Genomic DNA, 20,439 nt, shown 5'->3' with positions numbered 1-20,439 from the left:
CTGCATGAAAAAAATAAATAATAGCACTCTCAATTACTTTTTAATGCTTAGTATATACCAACACAATGTTTAAAAAATAAAAACAGTTGCTACTGGGAAAATTTTTCAAAGTGAAATGGAAATGGAAAATCAATACTCTATGACATAAAATCTATTGGAAGATTTACAAATTACTGTTTGTATAGAACAGTATCATAGTTTGTGCCTAAAAGCTAGTCCTAGAGACAGTGGGAAAGGCATTATTCCTCCTATAGCCAAAGATTAAAGAGAAAAAAGGAGGATGCATACCAATACATACAAGGATTCCAAATACTCAGATTTGGGATCCCAGAGCAATTATTGTAGTATCTTCTCATGTCCTTTCAAAACTGAGAGCTGAAAGGAATGTGAATGAAGTACAAATACCATTCCTCACAAAACGCAAAGGAAAATGAAAATTGAGCAGTAGCATTTAAAATCCATGTCTACTACTATTACAACTTAAAAGCTAACAAGTCAAAGATTAGACAGCTATAACCTAGGCCATAAATACATGTTAAAAGTTCAAGTGGCAAATCTTAAAATTTTTCAAAATATAGGTAAGAGAAAACTGCATTCATTTATATACTATATAAATACAAACAGCTCTCATGGTCTTTAAAACTCTGGACATGTTATTTCTTCTCTATGAACAGCCACAATACTACACATCTGTTTTAAAAGCTATACAGATAGTATCCTGCTAAATCCAGGATGAAGTTTGAGCCGACCAAAAAGCAAAAAGGTCTTATCATAAAGAATAGAAACTATGTGTAATTCATGGCCTTATCTTGATCCTTCAAAGTGAACCATGTATTAGCCACCCAAAAAACAAACAAAAAACAAACAAACAAACAAAAACTTGCCTAAAACCTTTATATATAACATGGACAATAAGAGACTGATTAAAGGATATATTTACACTTGGAAAGTCAGATGAAATAAACCCTAAGTTTTCTTATAACAATAAAAGTTAATCCTTGATGAATAAAGTATGCTTTTAAGCTTGTACAACTACATTTCCCAATTAAATAAGCTTTTTAGTTAGATTTATAATTTTGATTCACATTCCTTATACTACAGTAAACCTGGGATACTGAAACAATCAAAGTAAGAACCATTTGTTCAACTTTGCTCCCTTTGATATGTCTTCCCAGGTAAAATAACAAACTGCATTTAAATACTGCTTCCTGGGTTATTCCTAACAACTAATTAATATACAGGGATAAAAATGATAGGCCATGAAGACAGCAAAAGACTACAATGAAGAGTAGCCAACAATTTTGAAAAAGCATCCAGTAATTTTCAGAGAGAAAAAGTCCTAATTTCTGAAGAATTTGTGTGGCAATGTTTTAAGTGAATTGTTTCCAATAAACTTAATAAATATACATATATCTTGGTATATTATGTGTATGAATGAACAACACAAGTGCATAACAGATATCATTAAAATGCTACCTAGAGATAAAATTAGAAACTCATTTCATTACCAGTTAGCATACAAAAGTTTATTTATTTACCTTGATGCTTCTTTAATGACATTTTGTAAAAATATTAGTCTTGTTTGTAAACTGCCTTGCACATGCTTCAGTAAAGTGAAAATTCTTTCATATTCTTAAAACGAGAGAAGCAAAAAAAGAAAAAAAGTAAGTGGCTTCATTTGTACTCTTATTCAGTGTTTTTCTCTTACAGCTTTAAATTAAGATACAGTGCAACAAAAACATTGTACCTAGAATCTTTACTTCTTAAAGGATTTTACAGTACATTTCGACATAAATGTGTGAAACAATATATATCAAAAAAGATCAAACAATTTGTCAAAACACTGCTTTTTTGACAAAAGTTTTCACTGAGGTACCAAACAAGTTCTGCTGAAAAATAAAGAGGTAAATAAGTTGCCTTCACAAAAACTCATCCTTATTATTAAATTCTAAACTACAAACAACATGGAGATAGTCACGAGGGAATGGAAGTGAAGGGACAAACAACACAGCTTAAGGGAGCTTTTTCAAGTTTTTACCTACAACTCTGCCAAAGTCTGAATCTTACCTACCTCTGGCTCACGTATAGGTCACTGTACTTTTGAGGTTGGTAAACTGTTATAACATCTTCTGAATGAATGCCAATTAAGTCTCAAAAAATTTTCCCCACCAAGGTCTTTTGTATTCATATGTTAAATAGCTCTCATAACTTTATTTTTTGGCCCAAATATATCCCTGGTCACTACCTTAAACACAGTAGCAGGCACAATAACACACACAAGAACATCATAGATATGAAGTTATTTAATATTCACTACATGTTTCTGGGTTAGCTGCTATTTAAAATTCCAAAGTTGCTGGTTCATAGAATACTCAAAACTCTTTGAGTTCCTCTCATGGTAGAAATATACACACACAATTAGCTGTACTGTTTTTCTTGGCTCTCAGTCCCTGCTGCCCACCATACCCAGTACTCTTGTACTTTGAATACAGCAGATAGTATTTCAAGCTGAATAAACAATCACATTTTATGTAGCTCAGATATTATTCATAACTACCTAGAGTCAGATCAACACTTTTAGTTGACTTGTTTTTGGTTTTTTGGGCACACAGAGATATTAAATCTGAAGTTTGTCTCTTAAGTATACATACTTCGTCCCGGCTTTCGGATCTCTTTCATTATTTGTGCTTTTAGTTCAGTATTGACCTCTTCATGGCTTCTGCAATGCATTAATTTCTTTCCCTTGCTGAGTGAAGATGCTGGTATATTCTCTTCAGCACACTGTTCTTTATCTCTTGGCTCCTCATGATTTTCTAAAAACCCACCAACATTGAGGTCATTAGTTCCTAAATGGTCGTGACCAAGAGCCTCTGTATGATTGGTTGGTCGCTCTAATAAACTGGCTGAAGAAGATGTTGAAAATTCAGTATCCATAGCGTTTGGTGTAATGTCTGATGAAAGTTGGTCTGCAACATGATTTTCAACCACATCATCTATTGTTGAATCATTGGTAGTTTCTGAAACTAAAAACAAAGGCCAAAACAAATTGAGAGCCAATTATCAAAAACAATGAAGAAACCGTACTAGAGCTAATAAGAACTGTTTTGACTAATGCAAACAAACAAATTTTGTGATATGGCTAAGCTTTACCAAAGATATGCTGGGATTTTAATGAGAAGCAGTCAAATATTTACAACATCTGTACACTTTTCTCTCATACAAAGAAAATAATTGCAGCTTTTAGCTCTCTGTCTTACTCTATGGTAAATACTTCCATGAAATATGATCAAAACTGTCATGGTCACTTGTACTTTAAAGAGCACTCATTTCAATCTACTTCTGCCTTACATATTTATTATTTCTTGGAGGCAAAAGTAAACACTGAACAGTTTATATTTTCTCAAACTCTGCAAGTAACATACCACCACACAGGTCATATTTCACTGTACACACATCCGTTTAGTCCTCATGAACTGAACAATGAATGCAAAGCAACCTGGTGCTTACAGTAGCTCATTAGATCACTAGACCCAAAAGACTGCAAGCCTGGCATTAAACACATCAGATTCACTTTCCATGGACAAGAGCTGAATTCTAAGTTCTCTGTTCACCAACCTCTAGGATACCAGCTAAAGTCATCTTTCTTCTCTCTGATGTAAATGTCCTGGTTACCCCACTCCTTGTACATACTTTGCCACAAATCCCAATCACCTGTTCTAAATCCTATTCCATGATTTGCAAACACCTCTTTACTAAATGTTTTCCACAATGATTTAAGTTTTAGTAACTACAAAGTGAGTAGTCTTACAAAACAAAACAAAAAACAGTATCCTTTTGAGATCTGGAGAAAAAATTGCTTTCTCTCACACGCTCCCCATGAGCTTAAAATCAGGACGTAAGAATCACTGAGTTCCTCACTTGCAAGTGTAACTTCAAGATTTCACTTATGTACTCTTGTTTAAAACAAACAAGCAAGCAAACCATTTGCTCTTGTGAGGTTTAGCAGTGCTACCTGCCATCCTTCTCTGTACTTCCTCTTAACATTAAACACAGAGGCACACGCCTGTGGTCACTAATCTCTCTGGCATCTGGTTCACAGTCTATCCTCAAGTCCCTCCTGGCATAGGCCAAAGTGGAGTGGCAGTGGTATCAAAATGTGGTCTGAGAACAAATGGTCTTAGTAGTATCACAGAGCTTTCTAGAAATGAAGCAGAATGAATGAGAACCAATAGTTTAACTAGACCCCCAGGTGATTCTCATACGCAAAAGTTTGAGAAGTGCTGTGGTAGCAGATCACCTCTCTTAAGAAACCTGGTCTTGCTGGGTGTGGTGGTACATTCCTAGCACTCAGAAGCTGAGGCAGGAGGATCATTATGAATTCAAGGCCAGCGTCTTGGCTAGTCTGAACTACATGGCAAGACTGTAACACAAAAACACAAAAAACAAAACAAAAAAAAGTCTAATCACACCAATCCCCAATTTCTTATCTCCAAAGAACTTTCTGGTTACACTATTACTTCTCCCATTCAACACAAATTCAGGGATGGAAGTATGTAACCCTTGTCTTGGTAGTACTCTTGTATTTGGTCTTTAACCCAGCCAGATCTTTTACTCCAGTAACTCCTCTACTTTGTCCTTCCTATTAACCAGACTCTCAGCCACTACTCTCCTACACAATGTTAATACTATGATAGATCACTTTTCAAAAATCAAATCCTCTGTTTACTTTTTTTCGATTTGTTTTTATTGTCCTCCTGTGACATCTGCCATGACTAACTCTGCTTTCTCTGCATGTACATCTGGAATGACAGGCACTCCTGGAAGAAATAGGACCCAGGTCTAGAAAGTAGTCACAATCTATACTTGGATTTGCAGCACTGTCTAGCAATCTTATTACAACCCCCTTTTTTTCTCCCAGAGATTAAAAACTTTCTCCATTGTCTTCAAATCTGTGATATATCCTCAATGTCCAGTTCCTTCTCAGCAGTATTCTTTCACTTCCTACTTCATTGAGGAGACAGAAAGAAACAAAAGCAGAGCTACTGGTCAGGAACTTGACTTCCCCTACTAGGTTTGTACCCACACCCTTTCTATTCAATGGAAGCAGCATACTCTTAGTGCTCTGGACAGTTTCTCCTGTCTTCTTCGTAATTTTGTGTTGATTATGCTTTATTTCATCTTCATTTTCTACTTCTCCTTCTGTTTACCAGCATTTAAACACTGTCAGGTCTCTTTGATCTTGAAACACTCACTTTCAATTCCACCAACTATTGCAGTCGCCATTCTTTTTTCACCGCCCCCCCCTTTACAGGGAATCTTCTTAAAATGGTTGCTTAAGTATTTCATTACCTCTCATTTTCACTTCTCACTTCTCCCTTATGTCTCTGCCCTTCACTCCACAGAAACTGTTTTTGCAAAATGCCAACGATCAAAAGATCTTTCAATCTTCTAGATGTGTCTGTTTTTCAAGTACTTAAGATCTATTCAATTCTATTCAATTCTCTTTCCCTTTGTCCACAAAAATTTTCCCTATGTTCTCATTATCTTTTGGATGTTTCCCTCTTAATCTCCTTTTCTGTTCTTTCTCCTCCTTGGCACTTTTACAAGGTTTTGTTCTGGCATTTCCCTACCCCTTCCCTCACTTCCTGGCTACGTCCTTTGGTCTAGATTTTACTTTATTCCAGAGGGCAACAAATTGCCTTTCATACCTATCAGTCTCTAGCCCAATTCACTCTTCTTACATCCCAAACTCAAATATTACTCTTAGGATCTCCACTTGACCAAGTAATACACACTTCTGAACTAAATTTACACTTTACTTCTTCTAGCCTTAGCCAACGTCTCAGGACCGAAGCATGACTCCTCCTTTACCCTGACCTCAATGTTCAATCAATCATTAAGTCCTTTACTAGTATTTTCTCAGAAGCATTCCTTAAGCACATGTTCTCATGACCCCACAATCAAGTTACAATCATCTCTTCCATGAGTTTCCTGTGCATCACAATAATTGTTTAATAACATCAAATATTCAATCAGTGTTCACATTCTCCAATTACATATTTTCTGTTTGTAAAACTGATTCTGGGTTCAAATTATGCACATATATTGCTAGCTGATTTATGTCTGCTAACTTTTGACACTATAAAATCCTCTGTACCTCTCTTTTTACTATGCACTTTCTTCTTGGAAGTGGTAGTATGCAACTATCTCTTTCTCTTATAGAGTTTTTTTATAATCTGTATTTTGAAGATTTTCTCCCTGGTTTTGCATTTAACCTGTTTCTGTGTTTCTTGTACTTCCTTTAATTTGGCAGTTAGATCCAAAGGCTCGATCATATTCATATTTAATTTTGAGGGGTTCTGGGGGAAAGGGCCAAGTTCATCTTAGAGTATTATGTAATTCCTTCAAGGGGTATATACTATTTGGTTTCTTTCCAATTAAGATGTTATAAACCATGAATGATTATTACTTGTTAGTTAATAAATGTATTAATTTAGTAAGAGTTCCTTAATTTTTGCCTCTGATAATATTTCACAATTACTGTTAACATGATCTTTATAATGGTCTAATTAGATCAGGTTGCTCCCTCTTTCAAACTTTTTAATGTACTTTGTCTTTAATTTAAGAGATTCCATAATAGCTCTAAAGCCCTCTGTATCTGGGTTCTCACCTGACCTCATTCCTAAAACCCCTGCTATACTTTAGGTCCCTTAAAGTCCTTTTCTTTATACATGCTCTTTTGGTATAGGCAAATACAGGGCTTGATTGAACTAATTCCTATTCATCCATTAATGTAACTTCCTCAGGAAAAGGGTCTTGGCCTCCTCAACTAATTTAAATACTCTTAACAAACATTCCCACAATATACTTCCTTTTTTTAACATTCATCACATTTATAATTATCTATTCAATGGCTTTCTTACCCTGCTGATTGTAAATGAGGGTGCACAGCACTACTGTCTTATTCACTCTTTGCTATATCTACATGCTTTTAATAATCAGTTGTTGTGTTTAAACTGAAACTGAAGTCGTCTTTCTGTTAATGCAATAATGCTCCCTTGAAAACCTAACTAAAATCTCTTTTGTAAGAAGAAGCAAAAAGCAGGAAATGTCTTTGAGTTCAAATTCTTACTTTTATGAAGCAAAAGGGGTTTTATAAGATCTGGTTGTGCTTGAGTTATAGGTGCAGGTGGTCCTTTTCCTCCAATATGATTGTTCACAACAGGGTTCTGCTGTCTGCCTCGTAGTAGTGGAGACATACACCGACGTCTTTTGGGGATCCCTTGCATATTTGGTTCTCCTGGTCGTTTATGTTTATTCTGAGGTCCAGCCACAAATTCATCTGCTTCATCTATCATCATTCCCTATAAAAGAATGTAATTTTACCTTTGCATTCAATTTTTAAGTTTTTTATCATTTAAGTTGATGAGTAATTGTATTTACAGAATACAATGTGATAGTTTGTTATACTTATATATTGTAGAAAGACTTAAGATGATTAACATACCTTTCACTTCACTTTTTGTGGTGAGAACAATAAAAATCTTCTCTTTTAGCATTTTAAAATATCTTACAAATTAGTATTAACTACTGTCACCATATATAGGGCAACAGACCAGTAAAACTCGTTCTTTCAAGTCTGAAACTTATCCTTTGATCGCTATCTTTCTCCCCTCATCCATGACTCCACCGTCTACTGTAACAATCTTTTCCTACAATTGTACCTTAGTTCACGAACTTGATTTTTTCTGCAGTTTTGATCACAAACCAAGTTGGACCGGAACTGAATCAAAGTCAATGGTTAGATTCAATGTTGACCTTCAGGGGAAATTTGATTCAGTTTTCATTCAGTTCAGTTTTCAACCAGAATCATGGACAGAACTGAACCACGTGAACCAAGTTAATTGACCAGACTGAACCAGTAGTATTACTGTACTTTCTACCAAAAAATACAATAATCTTGGACTTACAATTTTGAAATGGCATAACTAATACCAATTCCAATACTTTAGTTCACAAATGTTTCTGTTTACAAAAAATTCAGTTCTCAAAGAAAACTATTTTAACAAAATTTTGCTTCTGTTCACAAATCCATACCAAATGACAAACACAATTGCAGCAATCTTCCTCCCTACACAAATGTAAGAGCAGATATATTCCTCAAAATTGTGAAACAAATAACTTCACGAACTAATAATGTACCACCGTACTGTATATTCTAACTATGTTGACATTTACTCCTCTACTAGGAAAACAAGTTCTTAATTTAGCTAAAGCAAGCTGAAATTTTAGTTGACAGTGCCTACTGCAAGCAATTATGTAACAGAACATTTCAAAATTACCTTTTTATCCAGTTTAAAGGGGTTACCAAATGTATGCAGCCTTCGAGGCTGATCAGGATCAAGCTCTCTTAATGGAGAAGGTACTTGCTTGAGGTATTCCTGGTAATTCCCCATCTGTGCTATAGGAACACTGTGTACTTGATCTTTTCAGAGAAAACATAACATAAATTAACTTCACTAAAATTATACTCCCATCTAATGATCAAATATGTGTGTTACTTCATGTTATTCTAGACAGTCTTCCCTTAATAACTTCATAAATTAGTCTGATTAGTACAATTATAAACATTATGACAAAGTCTAAGATTTTTAAAGTAAAATTCTAAATAGTGATTTCACTGCCTAAATAAAACAAAAAATTTGCAGTTTAACCTCACTGCACCAAGTAAGCAGGATGTGTAACTTTGCCATAAAAAGGTGTTTCTCACTTCTAATTAGACAAAAATTTACTCACAGTAGAATTTGTAGAAAATAGTAAAAAGTTGTACAAATATAAAACTATAATTAACATGCTTAAATCATAGATGTCAAGGGTTTAAAATGGTTATCTGACTTGATTTGTTGTAGCTGCCATGGATACAGTGCCACAGATACACTAAGGAAACATCAGCATACGTCACATAATGGTCACCCCGAGTTTATCAGATACTAATATACTACAAGAAAATGATTATGTGAGTGTCTTATGTATATGAATATGTGAGGAAACATGCAAAGAAAACTAATTTCTTAATAAAGGTTGTCACTTTTGGGGAACAGTGATGATACAAAGAAAAGAAGAAAAATAGGGATGATTTGCTTAAATTTACAATAAGAATATTTTTAATATTTACATTAGTGTTTTATGCTTTTTCAGATTATAAAGGAAAATTCAAAAACCATCAAATATTAAAACCATAATCTAACCTTCATCCTGTCCTTTAAGAAATTTGCGGGTGCTCTTCAAAAGATTCGATCTCATTCTTGTTAAGTGATCCAAAAGATTCCGTCTTGGGATATCATAAGCATTTCTAAATGTCTGAGGCTTTAAATCCTATTGGAAAACATTCACAGAAAGGACTTAATTTATTTTCAAACAGAAAAAACAGAGATTAAGCCTCTCTCTAGCCTATAATATAGCATATAAGTAAATAGCTGTGATGTATACTTTACATACCATAAAATCACATATTTTAGGTACAAAGTTTGATGGGCATTAGTAAATTTAGTTGTGAAATGATCACCAAAACCCAGTTTTAGAATACTTATACTACCTCAGAAAGCTCCTGGTATCCATCTGTAGTTAACTCCTATTCTTAACCCCAAACAACAATTAATTAGCTTTTTGTATGTTACATTCTTATAAACTACATCTGGCAATATTTAAGTTTTGCATCTGGCTTCATTCACTTAGCATGATATTTTCAAGATTCCTCTCTATTGTTCATATATATTCATTCTTGTTTATTACAATATTTCATTTATGGAAATAGCACATCATTTTTAATGAATATAGCACATTGTTTTAAATCTATTTATTAGTTGAACTCTAATCACTTCTGGCTGTTTTATGTAATGCTGCTACAAGTTTTTATATCCAGTCTTGAGTATATACCTACAAACAGAATTGCTGATTGTACAGCAAACATATGTTTAACTTAAGAAATTGCTATTTTTTATCTGCAACATCTGAGCATTTTAGTTGTTCTCCATCTTCGTTAACAGGTCATACTTGCAAACAGTTCAGTGTTGCAAATTTTAGCCACTCTAGCATGCTTGATATATCTCCTTATGGTCTTAATTTGCATTTCCCTAATGACTAACAAGGTGGTCCATTTCTCAGATATGCACGTTTACATTTGCATATTTTCTTTGACAAAGTGTCTATTCATTCTTTCATTATCGAGTATGAATCATTTATTTATTCTGAAGCAAGTGCTTTATTTGATGCCACTTTTCTATGGGCTATGGCATGCCTGGTTTTCATTTTTTAAGTCTCCTTCAAGGGCAAAATACTTGCATTTAATGAAGGTCACTTTATCAATAGCTTTTTGTTTGCGCTTTTTGTGTTTATTTTAGAGATCTTTCCTAGCCCAACAGCATGTAAGTTTTCTCTTGGGTTTGTGAATTCTTTTCTGTAAGTTTATGGTTTAATTCTTACAATTAAGACCATGGTCACTCAAATAATGTGAGATAATAAATTCATTATTTTGTATGGATATCCAATTGTTTCATTATTCTCTGCTTAAAAGCCTTTTAAAAATCATTTTTATTTGTCCTTTGTTAGAAATTCATTACCAGTTAACTATATGTCTAAGGACCTACTTCTAGACTTTTTTGCCCCCTGAGATTATGGTATTATAGAAGAATGACTCTTACGTCTCACCACATACAAAACGCAACTCAAAGTAGATTTAAAAAAAAAAACCCAAATATTAGACCCAAATCTCTAAAACTGTAAGAGAATCAAAATATAGGGACTTGCTGGGGATATAGCTCAGCAACACAGCATCTGCCTGCCAAGTGTGAGGTCACAAGTTCAATCCCCAGTCCCAAGAAAAAAAGTAAAATACAATACAATACAACACAACACAGAGAAAACAATACAAATACTTTGGGCTGTTGGTGAGGACAAAGACTTTTTGGTTAGGACTCACAAGTCAGAGCCAACAACAAGAAAAGCAGACAAATGGGATTATGTGAAAGTAAGAGTTCTGAACAGTAAAAGAAACAAGAGTGAAGAAAAACCTTCAGAGAGACAGAAAATATGTGCATACTATTCATCTAAAAAGACATTTGCATCCAGAATATACAAGGAAGTCAAACAGGTCAACAGCAAATAAGCAATCTGATTTTTAAAAAAATGACATCAGAAGTATTTCTCAAAAAATATAAAATTAGCCAACAAACATACCTAAAATGTTCAACATTACTAATTATAAGAAACATGTAAATCAAAAGCGCAGTAAGACATGTCACCTCAACTCAGCTAGAATAACTACCATCAAAGAGACAAAATGTAATTTTGTTGAGGATGTGGAAAAATAAGAGAATCTCATACACTCTGTGAATGAGAAATGCAACCAATAAAACCCTGTGGAAAAATTTGGAGATTTCTCAAGAAATCCCAAATAGAACTCTCATACGGTCCAGTTATACCATTATGAGAATGGGAATGCAAACCAATATACCCACTATGAAAAAATGGAGATTTCTCAAAAATCCCCAAATAGAACTCCCATATGATACAGTTACATCATTACCAGGAATAGATTCAAAGGAAAGAAAACTGCTATGTAGAAGAAATAGATACATTATTTATTGCAGCTGTATTCAAAACAGCCAAGATATGCAATCAAATCAATTGTTCAATAAAAGATAAAGAATATATGGTACACTCATATATAATAAAATAATATTCACTTAATAAAAAGGATGAAATCCTGTCATCTGTTACAATTTGGATGAGCCACAAAAGGCATTACAGTATATTCAGTTAAGTAACCAAACAAGGCAGACAGATACCAATGTTCTCATTCACATGTGGAAGCTAAAGAAGTTGACCTCACGGAAATAGAGTAGGTTAGAAAGATTAGAGGAGACAGGCATTAGACATAAACAGTGATACCAAAATGTATCTATAACTAGGAGAAATAAAGTATATGGTAAATGTAGATCAACGGGAGAAATACACCACATGGTAGTCTTGGTAAACGATCTCAATCCAGTAGATCACGGTAGCATATCCCACTGTGATAACCAAATTTTCCAGATATTCCAAATGTTCAGTTTTTTTCTTGTTTCAGTTTTTTTCTTCACTTATCTGTAAACTTACTCTTCTGCCAATATCACACTGTAGTTATTGTAGCTTTACAGTAAGTCAAATGGTATTAAGTCCTCCAGCTTTATTATTTTCCAAATTTCTTAGCTCTGTCAGTATTTTAACATTTCCACATAAATTTTAGAATCCGCATGCCTATTTCTACAAAAGTGCTGCTGGGATGAATGTAATTCATAAAGCTTTTTAGGCACATCAGTATAAGTGCCACAATGTTGTGAAGACTACCATCAGCTATATAACTGGGCAACCTCCAAACCTGTTTTCTCATCTATAAAGTGACTCAGTTTACTTTTAATCAACCTACCCACTTATTCAAACACCACTTAAAATTTTTATTTTAATTCTAAAATTCATTGCTTCAATGAGAACACAGTATAAAATTCTATTGGAGTATAAATATACTTTTCAAATTATCGAAACCACAAATTGTGATATGTGGATGAACCACATATCAGTTAACAGAAAATTTATTTAGTAACACAGCAAAATACAGTATAACATAGCTAGGAGAGTATTAAATTGACTTACCTTATTTAGTAAAGCAACCTGAAACCCCGTGTATTCCTTCATATTAAGGTCTAGAAGTCTATGAGGAATATCCTCTGAAATTCCCTGGAGCAGTTGTTGAAAATCTTTCCTATATGCCATTGATAAGCCATGTGATCGACTTCGAACTTTAATGCCAGTTTCCTGTACTACTTTTTTGCCTACAGATCCTATGACTCGATCAGATTCTATTTTGGCCTAAAAACAAACAAAAGAGTTGCCTTGTTATAATCTAAGTTGAAAAATCATAAAGTAAATAGTTATGGTCAACTATAAATTACTGTATTTTTATAGTAAGAAATTAAAACTTCAGAGTTTTTGTTGAGTACTACAGAATAACACCAACTACACTTAAGCCATGAAGTGTAAACATTTCACAAATGAAAATGTATATTCCTAATTCAAAGATGATACAAAATTAGAAAAAAACTCAGCAATATTTGCTCAAAGACACTAACATAACCAAACAGTCACAAATATGGCAAATAGTGATAACTTTTCACTGCAAAGTAAACCATGTTTTGATTCCTTCTAAACCACATTCTGATGAACAGTAAAGATAAAATTTTCAGACATAATAGAAAAAGTACGTACTGCTAGGCAAACATACTACTGATTAATGTGTTATATGGCCAAACTGACAAAATTCAGTGTTTACAAAAATCTAAAAAGAAACTTCCATTTTGAAAGAAAAATCTTCAAGTTTTAAAACATAAAGCAAAAGAATCTTTTTTTTTTTTCAAGAAAAACAACTTCCTAACATAAATTTCTCAAAGAAAAAACAGAATAATCATAGACAGGAAGTCTAGGATCACATTAATGAAGTCATTTTCATAAAACAGTAACACTTTTCAATTTATATAACAAACGACTTGAGAAAACTATGTTACTATAAAGTATATATGGCTTTCAAATATAACATGTTAGTATAGTGGCATGGCATTGGAACCATCAAGAACTGGTTTTGAGGCTATACCATCTTATCTGAAACTATTTAAACACATAAAGGACCACTTTTATGTCTGGTATTACCTGTTGACTCAATTTTTTGAGGTATGAAATGACACTATAACTGAGTCCATACTCCATACTATCTGCTATTAAGTTAGGTGCTCCCATCATTCTAACAGCTTTCTTCAAGGGCTACAGGAAAACAAAAAACAAAAATAAAAACAGAAATAGCATTCAATACAACCTTATTTGAAAAAATGTATGGCTCTATGTATACTTGGTTTTAAATTTTCAACAAAAATTTCCTGTTCTTTTCCTGAAAAAGGAAGTAATTAGACACATTTGTATTTCAATAAAACGTTTATCAGGGGTATGAAAACAGTGATAATAAAAGAATAAGATGCCATGAAATTAATTCTCAAAGCTCAGAAAGTAAATTGCTTGTTACCATTAAGAGAAACCTATTTAGAATATAGACAGGAGGCAGTATAAAACTAGGTTGCAAGTAAAAAGGGCACTCAAGGAAAGTATAAGATTTCTACTTGGGTTAACTTGCTACACTATTGCTCAATTCTAAATATGTGATCATATTTATTCATAAAACTTCTGTCCTTAGTTTCTCACATGTAAAACAGGGATAATAAAATTACTAATTCTTATAAGGTTGTCATAGTGTTAACATGAATCAGTACATGTGAACAATTTATAAAAGCGTGTGGCACATAGTGAGCATTCAATACATGCTAATCATTAAAAAACAGTACTACTTATAATGAACACGGTATCGTGAAAAAGCTTTCAATTTTAAGAACAGACTGAGAACCACTGTGCAATTAAAAAAAAAATCAGTATATGTGAATGGGACACAGAAAAATATAACCACTACTATATTCTAAGATATGTAAGCACTGGTGTTAACATGGAATCAAATCCCAGCTAATTTAACATTCCCACAGTTTTGGTTAAGAGTTGCTATGAAAACTAAATAAGTCTACACACATACCAGTTCCTATTCAAGGCATTCCTCCTTGTTTGCTAGATTTCCAATAACTTGTATAAAGTCTATCTTTCATATAAAATGTTATGATTTTTAAAACTCAAGAAATTGTGTCTAGTTAGGCATGGAAGCACAAACCTATACTCCCGGTGTTTTGACAGGCTGAGACAGAAGGATCACCAGTTGTAAGCCCAGCCTGATAACTTACCAACATCATCTCAAAATAAAAAATAGAAGGGTTGGGGATGTAGCTCAGTACAAAGACCCTGGATTCATCCCCTAGTGTACTCAACCCCAACCCCATCCCAACTGGGAAAAAGAAAAAAAAAAAAAAAAGGAGTGAGAGAAGGGTGGTGGGAAGGATAGATCATCTAATTATATATTAGGGACCATTCAGAAAGATTAGCTATAGTCAAGTGGTATACTACTCCTGCACCAAAAGCAGGAGGAGGGGCCAAGAATACAGCTCAGCAGTTGAGAAGTTGCCTAGGATACACAAGACCCTACATCCCTCCCCAGCCCTTCCATGAGAAAAAGCATTATACTTATTCATCTAAAAACATTTTTTCAAAGGTTATGCTTTCAGAGATCATTTCTATTGTATGTTAAAAACATTTTTTCTGGAGATTTGGAAAACAATGCAATAAAAATAAATTTTCACCTTAAAAACTGCAACTCAAAAACGTAGAATCAGAATCAAGGTTAAAAGTCTAAATTCTAAAGCCAGACTGAATTTCAGTATATAATCTCCCCCTGTATTAACTGTGTAGCCTTGGATAAATTGCTTAATCTTTAGTGGCTTAGTTTCCTCATCTGAAATAGGAACAATAATTATTTCTTCCTCACAGAGTAACTGTAAGAATTAAGTTATTTTAAAACACTTCAAGTGCTTAGGAGAGTACCTGGTCTAGAATAAGCACATATATTCTTGTGATCATCATTATTCTTTAAATCACTGAAACTTAGTATTACTATTCCATCTATCAGTCATTGGTATACCTAATTTTAATGGACTTAATCTACAACAGCAATAAATAAAAGTTGAGAATATCTATAAGAAACTGTAAGCATAATAAACAAGTTCTATTTTAACAATAATCTTACCCCAAGATAGTAGGGAGGCATTGTCTTCAAATAACTTTCAAACGACTGTCTCCATTTCAATGTTGGTTTTGCTTTATGCACTTTAAACAAGTCATCTAGAAATATATATCATGAACAAACCTATCATCATCCACTGTTTTCACATATAAAAATCAAATCAGCTTCCTCTTTGCAGTCTGCTTTGTTATTTGTGACAAAATAATATCAGACATTACCTTTTTTTGTTTGTTAGGTTGGTTTCTGTTTTGTTTTATTTTTTGGTACCAGGAATCAAATTCAGGAACTTGCACTTGCCAGGTAGGCTTTGTGCTGCAGAGCTATATCCCCAACCCCCACATTTCATTTTTAACAAGTTAAAAGCAATAAAATTTCTAGTTCTGGTGTTTTGATTTATAATACTGTTTTAAAAATTGAAAGGTACAACTTATGGTCTAAATATATCTAATAATGAAATAAAATCAGAAAACACAAGGAAAAAAAAATCTATGCTTTATCTAGAACTAGATATAGATTTAAAGGGAAAAAACCCTGCAGAATATTTTCTATTAAAACATACCTAATGTTTCGACCATAACTTAAATCTGATGGCTTTCATCAAGGGAAAGTTTTCTCTAACATTGCTTCTCAAAAAATGACAGCCACATGGTACCTAGAAACTAACTTTAGGCTGTCTCACAATAATGTAAAACACATTCTTTTGCTAAAATATTTGCTAAATGAAACTAAAGTTAGGTAAATTCTTTAAAACTGCACTCAAATTTTATGAATATGTAATGCTTTATAAAAACAAACTGTAAATTTGAAATATGCAATATAATAACCAATGTCAATTTCCTATCATCTTCTTTTGAAATTCTGCATAGTTTCTACTGGGTTGTGTTTTTTTTGTATTCTCTTTAAAAATTTTTTTAAAAAGAAATCTTAATAATTTAAGTATAACACGTTTGATAGTTTGTAAAATAGAAGATATTTCAACACTTTCAAGTTATCACAAACATAAACAGGTTATTTAAAAATCTCATTTAAAATGTTTAATATTTTAAAATATTTTCCATTAATTTTCAGAAGAAAAACTACAAAGGAATATTCCTAAAGTTTGTTCTTAGAAGAATTTTTGTATATGCCATACAAAAGAGAACATGATAAAAACCGCTTGCTTACCTAAGAGGGGAAGGAGGACTGGGTAATTGTAAGGCATCACAAATAGGTTGACACAGTTTAGTGCTGTACTGGCTTTCAAGTAACCAAAAGGGTGACCAAGTTCACTGTATTTTGCACTATTGCTCACATATACCTGGTTAAGAATAGTAAAAATTTCAATTTAAAACTTAATAAATAAATAGCTTTAAAGAACATTATGCAACCACTAATTCTGATTCTGAATTTGGTTTTAAGAAGCAGCTCATTCAGTATTTCAGGGGAGGAGCTAATTCAGGATTTCAACCCAGGACTTAGGCACGGTAGCCAATGATTATATCCCTGAGCTTTACTTCTAGCACTTACCCAAATTTTAAATCAGTACATTTCAGCTCACCTGCCAACATGTTTGAGGAGATTTTCTTTCCAAGATAAACTGAGTCAGTGGTGAAGGTTCCAATTCGTATTTGTCAAAAGGCAGTTTATCAATAACCATTGGTTCACAATCTGTACAGGAAAACTTAACTACAGGATGAGATGTACGAGGCGGCTAGAGGAAAAAGTTATATTATTACTACTTACATAAAACACCACAAACAAACTCACTTAAATATCTTTCCATATCAAAACTTAATTCCTCACTTTGCTAGTTTGTTTTACTAATAAAAGCATCAATAAGCTGAAATAAAGTATTTAAAATTATAATATACTATAGTCACAAGAAAAAGATAAACACTTCAAAATCCATATAAAACAAAAATCTTTTTTTAAAGTCAAATCTGTTAGATGTTAAATGCAAAAGTTTGGAAATAAGTTAACTTTTTACATCCAACAAACAAGGGATGTACAGAAACCAAGTCCTCATTTGTAATAAAAGGTCACCTTCCTTTAAAGTCATGAAAAATTTGGTTTATGTAACAGTATCCTCCATGTCCTACATTTATGTAAGGACAAACTCAGCTACCTGTCTCCCCTCTACACAACATCACTCTTCTTTTCCTCATACTATTTATTTACTCTTCTAAATCCTACCCATCCTTTAGGCTCATAATAATTTGCAACAGACCACAAGAGCAATAGATAATGCCTGTGATACTGGTTTGGATTTCTTTCCATTAAGATTTAACAAGTACCATATTTACTGCACCGGAATTTAAATACAATAGAAAGAATAACCAACAATACAAGACAGCAAGTAGTCCATACAAACCTGGGTGGGGAGAGCTAGAAAGAGCTCCAAGCAGTAAAATTACCAAGTAAATTGAAAGCTTCTCTATATAAGGTCAGACTAAACATTGTAATAGGTCAAAACCAGAGAAAAGGAATACACAAGATATCTCAATGAAATTTATAAGATCTTAATTTTATGTATTACCACATCATTAAGTTCCCAGTAAGGATCTTTATTAATAGATTGTTATGGTTGACACATTATGTCAACTTGAGCAGTTTAGAAGTTTAACTGACTCAGCAGGTAGGCAGGGTTCTTACTTTGTAAACATCCTCATCCTGTGCAAAGGAGGGCAAGAAGATTTTGTGAGTGCTCCACAGACACATCAAGGAAACAGGGTGGATGTGTATGTATGGGGGTGGGGTGACAGTGACCTGTGGACAATACAAGCCAGAAGAGGCTTGTTTCGGCCCTTGGTTTGTTTTGCTCTGGCTGCTGCCTTGAAATGTTGCCCCAGTGTCATGCAAACATACCTTGGAGCCAGCTGATTATGGACTACAACCTCCACAACAGTGAGCTAAGTAAACCTTTCTCTCCGGTATTTTGTTCCAACAATGAGAGAAAAATACCCAAGACAGAATTTGGTCCTGAGAGTAGAGCATACCATATGATCAGCTGTTGGGGAACAAGAAGGCTAGGGCCTGGTTTACGGATGGCTCTGCAGGCTATGCAGCTACCACCTCCAAGTGGACAGCTGCAGCATTACAGCTCCTTTCTAGTACACCTATGAAGGTCAGCGGTGAAGGGAAATCATCCCAGTGGGCGAAACTTTGGGCAGTGCACCAAAGCTGATCTCAATAAAGCCCTGCTGAATGCCCAATATGCCAGCAGCAGAGGCCAACACTGAGTGCCTGATATGCCACCATTCCTCGGGGTGATCAACCTGAGCCCTGGTAGCAAGTTGATTATATTGGGCCACTTCCATCATGGAAGGGACTGCGCTTTGTCCTCAATGGCCTAGACACATATTCTGGATATGGATTTGCCTTCGCTACACGTAAGGCTTCTGCCAAAACTACCATCTGTGGACTCACTGAATGCCTTATCCACCATCATGGAATTCCACATAGCATTGCCTCTGATCAAGGAACACATTCTACAGCCAAAGTGAGGCAGTGGGCTCATGCTTGTGGAATTCACTGGTCTTACCATGTTCTTCATCATCCAGAAGCAACTGAATTGATAGAAAGGTGTAATGGTCTTTTGAAGATACAGTTAAGGCATCAGCTAGGTAGCAATAGTTTGTAGGGCTGGGCTAAGGTTATTTCAAAAGGCTGTATATGCTTTGAATCAGCACCTACTATATGGTACTGTGTCTCCCATAGCCAGGATTCATGAGTCCAGGGATCAAGGGGTTGAAGTAGCAATGGTACTCCTGGTGATCCCCTAGCAAAACTTTTGCTTGCTGTCTCCATGACCTTATGTTCCGCTGGCTTAGAAGTTTTAGTTCCAAAGGGGGAAAGGCTTATACCAGGAAGCACAATACTGATATCACTGAACTGGAAGCTAAGGCTTCCCTCTGGTTACTTTGGTCTCCTCGTGCCTCTGGGGAAACAAGCTAAACAGGAAGTCACAGTCTTGCCAGGTGATTGATCCAGACTGTCAAGGGGAAATTGGGCTACTACTCCACAATGGAAGAAAGGAATAATACAGGTGGAGTGCAGAAAATCCCTTAAGGTACCTCTTTGTGCTACCACGTACTGTTATTAAAGTCAATGGGAAACTACAACAACCTAATAGACGCAGAATAAAAAAATGGTCCAGAGACTTGAGGAATGAAGGAATGGGTCACTCCACCAGGGAAAGAACCAAGTCCTGCTGAGGTGCTTGGCTGAAGGCCAAGGGAATACAGAATTGGTAGTGGAAGGAGGTAGTTATAAATACCAGCTATGACCTCGTGATCAGCTACAGAAAAGAGGATTATAATAGTACTATGTTTGCTCTAATATGGTTTTAATGTATTATAATGTTGAGTCTTCACACTGGTTCTTATGGATTGTTAAACTGAAATGGTAAGAATAAGCCTCACCCAAGGAAAATTCACCTATTCTGATGAGGGAATTATTACATTTTCATTTGTACACAGGATAGTTACATAATTATTAGCATGTATTCATATCTGGAGACTGGCTTAAAAAAATGTCTGGTTGCCAAGATGACAAGGGGTGGATTGTTATGGTTAATACACTTCTTCAACTTGAGCAGTTTAAAAGTTTAACAGAGAGACTCAGCAGGAAGCTAGGGTTCATACTTGTAAATATCCTCATCCTGTGCAAAGGAGGGCAAGGAGATTTTGTGAGTGCTACACCTA

At 34.3% G+C, this 20,439-nt stretch overlaps 1 protein-coding gene across 4 annotated transcripts in view; it reads right to left on the bottom strand.

Moving 5' to 3' along the window:
* Ints6 (integrator complex subunit 6) overlaps positions 1 to 20,439 on the bottom strand; it is a 76,579-nt gene that overhangs the window by 620 nt on the left and 55,520 nt on the right. For all 4 annotated transcript variants that reach the window (XM_063232689.1, XM_063232690.1, XM_063232691.1 and 1 more), the window contains 10 exons: positions 17,295 to 17,447; positions 16,922 to 17,054; positions 15,761 to 15,855; positions 13,741 to 13,851; positions 12,691 to 12,906; positions 9,249 to 9,375; positions 8,343 to 8,485; positions 7,133 to 7,364; positions 2,652 to 3,023; positions 1,539 to 1,632 (listed from right to left, as the gene is read on the bottom strand). In XM_063232689.1, the coding sequence (XP_063088759.1) occupies positions 1,539 to 1,632; positions 2,652 to 3,023; positions 7,133 to 7,364; positions 8,343 to 8,485; positions 9,249 to 9,375; positions 12,691 to 12,906; positions 13,741 to 13,851; positions 15,761 to 15,855; positions 16,922 to 17,054; positions 17,295 to 17,447 (1,676 nt within the window). The remainder of the gene's footprint in view (positions 1 to 1,538; positions 1,633 to 2,651; positions 3,024 to 7,132; positions 7,365 to 8,342; positions 8,486 to 9,248; positions 9,376 to 12,690; positions 12,907 to 13,740; positions 13,852 to 15,760; positions 15,856 to 16,921; positions 17,055 to 17,294; positions 17,448 to 20,439) is intronic.

This window comes from Cavia porcellus, unplaced genomic scaffold (assembly GCF_034190915.1).
Source record: "Cavia porcellus strain 051 isolate PalLab524CR breed Dunkin Hartley unplaced genomic scaffold, mCavPor4.1 scaffold_21, whole genome shotgun sequence".
Classification (NCBI taxonomy): Eukaryota; Metazoa; Chordata; class Mammalia; order Rodentia; family Caviidae; genus Cavia; species Cavia porcellus.
Note: the sequence above shows the minus strand (reverse complement) of the source record. Positions and strands in the feature narration are given on the sequence as shown.